Consider the following 9560-nt stretch of genomic DNA (forward strand, 5'->3'; position numbering starts at 1 on the left):
TTAAAGTATATTTCATATATTCTACCCTGTTAGTGTTCATGTTTACATATATTTAGTTTTATTTGACTTGATCCTGGATGTTTTTGAGAGTTACGAGACTTTGTGATGACAACTTTGTTTCAAATACAAACTTTAAACGAAATGGTTTAAATAAATAAAACATGAATTCCAGATGTAAACAGTTAAAATGAGAGTAGCTCCTGTAGCTTCTGTACCTTCAGCAGCATCAGCAGCTTCTTGTTCTGCGGTCACGTGACGCAGCGGGACTCGCAGACAACATGTCAGGCTGCTAAGCTAGCTGCTGAGCTAGCTGCGCTTAGCGGGCCGAGATGTGGCTACAAACACAACAATGACGTCACGGAGATAAAGCGAAGATGCCAGAGGCTCCGGGGAGAAGAGCGGACCTAGAGGAGAACCACGCGGTGAGTGTGTATGTGGGTGTATGTGTGCGTGTTAGCCTCAGCTCTGTTAGCCTCAGCTAGCTCCGGAGCATCATCAGCAGCATCAGCACCGCTCCCGCACTCTGCGCCTCCTCACACCTGCTCGGTCACCTGGAGCAGCTGAGCCTAACTAACTAACTGAGGAGCAACATGAGCGCGACCACACCGAGACAAGCAGGGACAAGCGGGAGAAGCTAACAGAGGGGACAGAGCCAGAGGGGACAGCTCATCAGGGATCAGTCCCTGATAACAGGGATCGATACGTGCCCTCAGTTAGATGATCTGATGCTGATGATGTTTGACACAGAAACGTGAATGACGACACAACATACAGAGTCCAGCTGATCTTCGGACATGTGAGGACTTCCGGCTCTGCTCATTGGACAGAAAAGTCTGAGAGAAACCAAACAGGAAGACATTTACACGTCTGTCCTGTACGTGGACCCTGAAGGCCTCATGTGACCTCATGTGAGCTGCAGTCTAACAGCTGAGCTCATACAGAGCACATGTTAGTGTTCATCATGCTATCACAACATGTGTCAGATCATCTAGGTGTCCCCCGCCTCTCATCAGCATCACTTCAGCCTCAGCCTCAGCTTAAGCCTCAGCTTCAGCCTCTGCCCTCTCTCCTCCTGGCGCAGGTGGCAGTGCTGTGTGGTTGTCACGGCGCCCTGTTGTGTCGTGGGATCCCTTCAGTCACGCCACCGTAGAGCAGCGAACACAGCGTGAAGAGAGCAGCGTCTCCTGGGGGCTGTCGGTCTATGAGCCAGCTGAGTGGAAACGGCTCTCACGTCCCACACTCCAGCCTTCGTCTCGCTCGTCCTCCTCCTCGCTGTGTGGAGCTTATGGACCTCAGTAGAAGCTGTGAGGTCCTTCAGCTCCTGAGTCTCCACAGGCTTCATGTGTTCTTCTTGGCAGTGCTTCAGCCACAACATGAATAAATAAAAAAGTAGACTATTAAACCTGTGTCATCATGTTAAGAGGCGAAGGTGCAGTGCTGAGAGGTGACATCATGGCTCCTGGTCACATGACCACAGGGATCCTTCTCCAGCTGATTGTCTCCTGTAGCCACCGGGCCAGTAAAGTGTCTTTGGTCAGCGTATCAAGCGTATCTAACACGTCTCTTCAGGTTAACATGTTAAGGGTTAGTGTTGTATGTCTGCAACATGAGCCCGGCGCTCCTGTTCAGCTGTCAGACGGCGGCACGTCGTCTTAACGCCGCGTGAAGCAACACCTGCTTCTCCACGCTTCTTCAGCACCGTGGAAAGCACCAGGACGCCACTTTCTCTCCTGATGAAGTCATTCCTTTGTGAGAGAGGAAGGAAAAAAGCAAAGGTCACAGAAACGTCTCTCCATCCAAACCTCAGCCCCATGTGATGCAGAGCAAACCCTTCTTAATTGTTAATGGGTTGCAGGGAGCTGTGAAGGTGCAGTGTTTCACTCACTTAAGACAACCGGAGGAGAGCGCTAAGCCTCTGGATGTAACCGGAGGTCTTGGTCTCCAGAATTCAATTGACACTCTGGAAGCGCAGAGGGACACCGATACAGAGCTACAGAAATCACACGTGGAACACAGGAAGTGCTCCTTTGAAACAGACGCATCGCAGCTCCATGAGGCAGTGGGATCTATTATTTATAAAGGTGACATCTTCCTCTTCCAGGGTCTGGATTTATGCTAAGCACACACACATCAGGGCCTATTCACAAACACATGATGATGTAATGGAGCTGCTGCACGCTTTAAAGACGCCACTTGTGATGTCTGTGTGGCATCAGGCTGCATCAGTGTCTCTTTAATGTCAATCTGAACAGCTCAATTAAAAAGTCTGTTTATTGAAGACCTCCTGGATTTATGAAACTCCAATCTGGGAGAGTTTGAGGTTTTAACTGAGGAGTGCTGCGGTGGATTGAGTCAAGTTTAGTATGAAGTATCTGGACCGACGCTTCCATGTGAAGCAGGATCAGGTCTGACCTTTGAACCTGCAGGCTAACAGAGGAGAGATTAAGTAGTGAGTTGAACTTATTCCTATTGTCCCTCACCATTCTTCTGTCCATGTTTGTTTGAATGTTTGTATGTTTTCCACAGAGCCGTTAGTAGAAACCGGGCGAGTGTTGTGTTGTTTGTAACTCAGCACCTTGGATGTGCGGCGTGCTTCCAGCGCTCTCTCCTCTCCCCTGGCCCCTCCCACCTGATCCCAAAGGTGCAGTGGTCTGACACATGAGCTGCTGTCATGGTGGCTCCGTTTGCACGTTTCCCTCTCTCCAGGGAGGGGGGGGGAAAGAGACGTGTTTGTGCCAGGCAACGCCGCTCGTGCTCCACATAACTCATCTGTGTGTGTGCGTGTGTGTGTGTGTGCAGCCTGTCTGTTTGCACCATCAGCACAGCCGCCGCTCACGATTGTGCCTTTCTCTTTCCTCCGCCTGCCTCTGACTCCATGTTTGTTCTCGCCTCTCAGCCCTGCCATGGCAGCTGGTGTCAGCCTGCTGAGTGACCTGCCCTCCTCCTCCACCCGGGGAGCCCACAGTGGAGACGTCAGCACAGAGATGGAGACAGGTAGGACCGGGGGGCGATGGGATCAGTCTCTGGGCTGAGGGAGATGAGTCAAAGTTTGAAGTTAGATTAATTAGAAGTTAAACAAGACTCTTTTAATCAATACTTTGATAAAGATTGCATGTAATAGTTGTGTTGAAATGTGTAGTTTGATAACGGACCGGTCAACTGAGTAGATGACATCATCATCATCATCATCAGCAACAAGACGCATTTTATATTTAGCAGAAATACGAAGAAGAACTTACTTATTTTGAACTCTATGAACATGAACACAATCAGGTTTGTGTTTCCTGTGATATTAAGAGGTGAGGTCTGGTTTGGATCAGAACACTGATCTGGTTCTGGTGCCCAGAGATGCTCCGTTATCTGAACTCTGAAGCTGCTGAAGATCCATTCAGTCTGTCTCACCTTCTCTGACTCAGCTTCATCTCAGCTCCATGATGCTGCTGGTTGATGTTTGTAGCTCTGCTAGACACTCGGCTCTGCCTGGAGACACAGAGCTCCTATCTGAAGGACTGAGAGACCACCAGATCCTGATCCTACTGATCCAGACCCTACTGATCCAGACCCTACTGATCCAGACCCTACTGATCCAGACCCTACTGACCCAGACCCTACTGATCCAGATCCTACTGATCCAGACCCTACTGATCCAGACCCTACTGATCCAGATCCTACTGATCCAGACCCTACTGATCCAGACCCTACTGACCCAGATTTAATGGTAGTGAGTGTTTTAGTCTTCCTCAAAATCTATCATAGTGGAGTCAAAATCTGTCATGAGTCATCTTGCGCACACACACACACACACACACACACACACACACACACACACACACACACACACACACACACACACACACACACACACACACACACACACACACACACACACACACACACACGTGCAGCATTTTGTCATCTCTCAGTTCCCTAGCCGCTTGTCTCTGATGTGTGTGTGTGTGTGTAACTACCGCCCCCATTCACGTCCCACAGAAGACCTGTTGCAGGTTGTTGTCATGGCGACACTTGCACACATGCAGTTGATGAATCGATCGGTTGTATTTGCCTCTCTTTGCCCCCGGCTGATCCACTGTCAGGCTCAGCCTCTATCCAGGGGTGTGTGTGTGTGTGTGTGTGTGTGTGTGTGTGTGTGTGTGTGTGTGTGTGTGTGTGTGTGTGTGTGTGTGTGTGTGTGTGTGTGTGTGTGTGTGTGTGTCACACAGTCTGCTCGGGCTACCTTTGCTCTCATTCATCTCTTATTCATTCCTCCAGCTCACTGTGTTCTGAGGTCAATACTCATCACTCCTGCCTCAGGTTTTACAACCAGCTGAGGATGATGATGCCTGAGCTGCTGCATGTGGACGATCACCTGTCCTCTTCCCTGGCCCCTCCTCTCCTCCCTCTCAGCCCCCCACAGTAAAATGTGTTAGAATCAGACAGATAGAGTTTAGTGGACCAAGGTTCAGAGTCTTCATCACTGCCCAAACAATCCCAACTATTGAGGACAGACAGGAAGCTGCCAAAGCGTCCCTCCAGAAGGTTTGGCCGTAGCTTTGGTTTGTCACACTCAGCGTTTTGTTTTCCTTTGTCTTGTCAGCCAACGCCAGGGTCCCGACAGCAAAGTACACCAAGATGGGTGAGACGCTGAGGCACGTGATCCCGGGGCACATGCAGTGCTCCATGGCCTGTGGAGGGAAAGCCTGTAAATATGAGAACCCCTCCCGCTGGAGCAACGACGAACAAGCCATCAAGGGACTCTACTCATCCTGGTATGTGGTCTGGACACTCTCAGAGCAGGTTTACCTCACAGGTAAAGGTGAGAAGACCACTCAGTTGATTAGTCAGTTTAATTCAAGTGAAAGTGTTGCTCTGATCTCGGAGGCGTTCCAGCAGCACTGTGTCTCATAACAAACACCTACCAGCGCTCACCCACAAGGGAAGGGATAGAGGGAGAAGGAGGATACTTACTGTCCTTACACAGAGGAAGTCCCTCCCCAATATAAAGTCACATCCTGAACCTTCTAACTTCCTCTTCTGTTGCCAGGATCACAGACAGCTTGCTGGCGATGGCGAGGCCTTCCACTGAGATCATAGAGAAGTATAACATCATGGAGCAGTTCCAGAGGTACCTCAGCTTCTTGTTCAGCTGTAGACAGACACACAGACGTCACACTGACCTCACAGCTCTGTCTCGCTCTGACTCGTGCCTGCTGCTGCTGTGCTCAGGTGCGGCTTGAGGACGGTCATCAACCTGCAGCGCCCTGGAGAACACGCCAGCTGTGGAAACTCACTGGAGCAGGAGAGCGGCTTCACCTACCGACCTGAGACCTTCATGGAAGCAGGAAGTGAGTCTTCATCCTCCGCCGCACACAAACACATATCGTACAGTCGTGTTAGTACGACTCAGCGGTATCTGCTGCCCTTTGTTTACGTCCTCACCATGGAGCCGTACATGTGTGGCCTTGTGTCCTTGGAGGCTTGCCACCTTGCTTCCTCTCCTTAATGAGCTCCCCTGAGATCTCCCTCCTCCTCCTCCTCCTCCTCCGGATGCCTGAGCTGAACTTTCACTCCGAGCTAAAAGTCTCCAGTGTAAACGTTTATCCAGCCGTGTTTATTTACAGGGCTTCTGCGGGAAGGAAAGTCCGGGAAAAGTAATTGCTGTAATTTTGAAAACGGGGATTTCCAAGCCTAGAAATGTTTTGGGAAAAGGATGAAGTGTTGGAAAACCTGCAGAAAGCCTCCATGAAATCTACTGGCATCCTCAATGTTACTGATGCAGGCTTTGTGACAGGAAGTAGCTGTTAGGGACCCGCTGGTAGATCTGCTGATATCCACGTGTCACTGTTTGATTCATTTCCTTTAAAGTGACCAAAGTGGATCTCTCTGTTTCCCATGTTTGTGTGTTTCAGTCTATTACTATAACTTTGGGTGGAAGGACTACGGTGTGGCGTCTCTCACGACCATCCTGGACATGGTGAAGGTCATGTCCTTTGGGGTCCAAGAGGGCAAAATGGCCGTCCATTGCCACGCTGGCCTGGGGAGGACAGGTGTGTAGCGTCTGCATCAGTAAGAGCGTGATCATTCTACAGGGATGGCTCTGTGATGTTGTGTTCTTCCCTGGTGTAGGTGTGTTGTTGGCGTGTTACTTGGTGTTCACGTCCCGGATGAGCGCTGACCAGGCCATCCTGTTTGTGCGAGCCAAGAGACCCAACTCCATCCAGACCCGAGGCCAGCTGCTGTGCGTCAGGGAGTTCGCCCAGTTCCTGGTCCCTCTCAGGAGCGTCTTCGCCTGCGCCGAGCCCAAAGCCGGCGCCGTCACCATGACCCAGTACCTCACCCGACAGCGCCACCTGCTGCACGGCTACGAGGCGCGGCAGATGAAGAACCTGCCAAAGATCGTCCAGCTGGTATGCAAGCTCCTCGTCGACATCGCGGCCAACCGCCCGGTGGTGATGGAGGAGGAGTGGCTGGAGATCCCCGACCTCACGGCGGAGGTGGAGAAGACGGTGTCCCAGCAGGCTCTCCAGCAGCTGGGCAACGAGATGAGGGGGAAGGGGATCCCCGTGCCTTCGTCCTGCTCATCCAGCCTGCAGGCGTCACGAGCCACACAACTTCACGATCAGCCTCTGGTTAGCGACAATGAGCTGGACCCCCTGTGGAGGCGACAGAATGCAGGAAGCCCTATGAGGTTTCCTCCGCGCCTCCACAGAGAGCGGCTCAGCTTCAGTGACTCGGCCCTCAACAACCTTGGAACGGGACGGCAGGATGTGGGAGATCTCCAGAGCAGCAGGCCACGCATCAAACAGTTCCTCTCTCACAACAGCCTTACAACCAACAGCTACTCCAGACATTGTGACTTCTCTCCTCAGGGCCTCATCAGTAACATCCAGTACTCCGTCACCATGACTACCAGTGAGCTCGACGCCACAGACCCCTTTTTACAGAGGCCACTTCATAAGAGCCTCCATCGTTTGCCTTCAGATGTCTCAGAGCAGGAAGTGAATCCAGCCTTAACACAGAGCCGGGCGGCCAGCAGCCAGGAGCAGCCGGCCCAGGACACGTCAGGGGTGGGAGGGGCAGAGAGAGAGGAGCAGGGGAGGGTTGCCATGGTCGCCATCCAATCAGAGCTCTCCTTAGATGCCAGGCGCCTGCTGGTGGCCAAAGCCCTGGCGATGGAGCTGACAGACAAGGATCTGAGCTCCAAGGTCTCCATGTGGCAGGTAGGACATCTCAGAACATCAGTCAGTCAGTAATCTAACAGGCTTCCTCTAGAGGTCAGACTGAGTAACAGCAGGACAAACTGTACTACATTAGAAAATACAAAGCTCTTAAGTTGGAGCAGATACTGGGCGATTGATTGATTGATTGACTTGCTGGTGGTGTGCAGACGGAGCTGAACTCCAGGGAGGGGGCGTGGGAGAGGCTGTGCATGGAGCGAGACCCTCTGGTCCTCTCCGGTCTGATGTGGTCCTGGCTGGAGCAGCTGAAGGAGCCCATCATCAGCGGCGAGGACGTGAGAGTCCTCAGCGAGAGGAACTGTGTGAACGCACAGCGAGCTCTGGACTCACTGGAGAAGGTGCCTGCACTCACACCTTCACATCCAAACATGTCTGCTGTCTGACTCTGTTAGCATGTAGACTGACCTGCTGCCTTGCTCACAGGGTCACAGGCTCACTCTGCTGTGTGTCCTCAACTGTGCTGCTCATCTCCTGCCCATGCCTGAGGAGGTGGAGTCCAGCTTCCTGAACCAAACCATCCACGTGTTTACCAAGGTGAGGACATAGAATCCTTCTACTGAGGTCTGAAACATCTGACTAAGCCTTTCCTTGGCCTGATCCTGATGTTCCCGCTCTCCCTCTGCAGATTCCCTCAGACTCAGGGAAGACTCCGCTCCCATACGAGACCCTGAGCCCGGTCCTGACCCACATCCTGCACCAGAAGGCTGCAGAGGAGACAGACGACTCCTGATCCTCCACAAGCAAACAGGGTTCCTGCTCCCTTTCTCATTTCTGGGCATTATTGTGAGACAGTCTGCTTACTTTGAAGACAATGACATGTTGTAACTTGTTTAGTTGGAGCTCTTAATCGTCCATGTTTAACCCCTCACTGCCTCTGTGTCTCATCCTGTGCCATAGTGCTTTAGACATCACGTGTCCTCGTCCTGTTAGACTCCAGACGGCCCAGACGTTGCTTTAAAGTTATGATATTTGTTCTCTAAACGACTGAGACGGTAGTTCTCATGAAGTTTGACCTTCAGCGTCGGTTTGGGACGTTTGATTTCAACCCAGAGATGTTTGACACTGTGCAGACGCCACCTGGTGTCTTATTTATTTAGATCTTTTTGGAATGCAGCAATTTGTATGAGACTCTAGCTTCATTAGGCGAGCGGTGACGGAGGATGTGAGATGTTTTCCTCGCCGGAATGCAAACGGTGGACACTTTGACGAGAATGCAATTTTTTGCAGGCTTACAGTGGATTTGCTTTTCTATTCTATGTACCTTAATAAAAAACACTACTGTGCGAACCAAACACTGGTCACTGTACTGTACTGTGGTTCATGCATTTGGCTCAACCGGCCTCTGTGACGTGACTGTGTAACGTGCTGTGTGTGTGTGTGTGTGTGTGTGTGTGTGACCTGTGTGTGTGTGTGTAGGATCTGTGGATCTCAGACAGCATCATTTTGAGCACTGATCCAACAGAATTAAACTCCACTAACTCCATCTGTGGTCTGAGTCTTTTCTGGGCCTGTTACTGTCAAACAAACTCAGAGGACAACAGCGCCACCTGGTGACGTCTTCAGCTTTAATCTTGGGATGTAGCTGCAGTGATTGCTTCCAGTAATCACTGCAGTTTAGAGTATTGTCCTTCTGTTTTCCTCCATAGGTTTCTGGAGCACTCAGCTAGTTCCTTACACTTCAGCCTACAGGCACCTTTTAAACATCAACATGTTTTGGTGTTCATATCTTTCATTTTTAGCATTTTTCAGCTGTTAAATCCTCATTAAACTTGCTCAGGTTTCCTTCAGGCCTTTCTACCGTCTTCGTACTTTCAGGTACAGAAACCAATCAGACGCTCAAAGTTGTTCCGGTTGTAAGTAAAGAGCCTAACTGATCAGTCGGTCGAGCTGAGGACCCTTCAGGCGTCTCCACCTCCACTGGCTCTCCGTTTAGTTCTCCTCTTCAAATCATTAGTCATGCAAATTTGAATTGAAACTGGTAATGGAGTATCAATGTAAATGAGATGAAAAGCAGCCGATGCAAATGTCAAAGCCCTGAACTAAAGCTCCTGTCAGGTCTGAAGTCTCCTGCCTGTGACAGACCTTTACTTACTGTTGCTTAGTGACGAGGTGACACATCTCTGCTCCAGAGGAAGATACACACGGCATCATAAGGAACTCACAACAGAGTCATTGTGAGTATAGAAGTATACATTGAATTCTAAATCTTCTAAATTGACACCGATAAACCCTCCAGATAGAATCCCATGCATGCATCAGAGGGTCGAGCTCATTTAGCTCACACACACACATCACTTTACCTTCATAACCAGGAGCCACTGGACT

General features: G+C 50.7%; 1 protein-coding gene across 1 annotated transcript; it reads left to right on the top strand.

Annotated features, from left to right (window-relative positions):
• The first annotated feature begins 257 nt into the window (after positions 1–257).
• On the top strand, positions 258–8704 carry ptpdc1a (protein tyrosine phosphatase domain containing 1a). Its single transcript, XM_076171419.1, has 10 exons — positions 258–422; positions 2897–2994; positions 4595–4766; positions 5042–5122; positions 5224–5342; positions 5907–6044; positions 6124–7217; positions 7385–7573; positions 7659–7769; positions 7861–8704. Exons 2-10 carry the CDS (start codon positions 2904–2906, stop codon positions 7963–7965), a joined length of 2100 nt encoding a protein of 699 aa, XP_076027534.1. The 5' UTR covers positions 258–422; positions 2897–2903; the 3' UTR covers positions 7966–8704.
• Positions 8705–9560: the final 856 nt, after the last annotated feature.

Source organism: Genypterus blacodes, unplaced genomic scaffold (assembly GCF_046128005.1).
Source record: "Genypterus blacodes isolate CSIRO-AG114 ecotype Tasmania unplaced genomic scaffold, CSIRO-AGI_Gbla_v1 ptg000249l_1, whole genome shotgun sequence".
Classification (NCBI taxonomy): Eukaryota; Metazoa; Chordata; class Actinopteri; order Ophidiiformes; family Ophidiidae; genus Genypterus; species Genypterus blacodes.

What these genes read in the sequence shown, in the direction of transcription:
- ptpdc1a (XM_076171419.1), top strand. Translation starts at nt 2,904, where the DNA reads ATGGCAGCTGGTGTCAGCCTGCTGAGTGACCTGCCCTCCTCCTCCACC. An exon ending in AAGGGACTCTACTCATCCTG is followed by an intron (nt 4,767 to 5,041) that starts GTATGTGGTCTG and finishes TTCTGTTGCCAG; the next exon opens with GATCACAGACAGCTTGCTGG. An exon ending in CGCTGGCCTGGGGAGGACAG is followed by an intron (nt 6,045 to 6,123) that starts GTGTGTAGCGTC and finishes TCCCTGGTGTAG; the next exon opens with GTGTGTTGTTGGCGTGTTAC.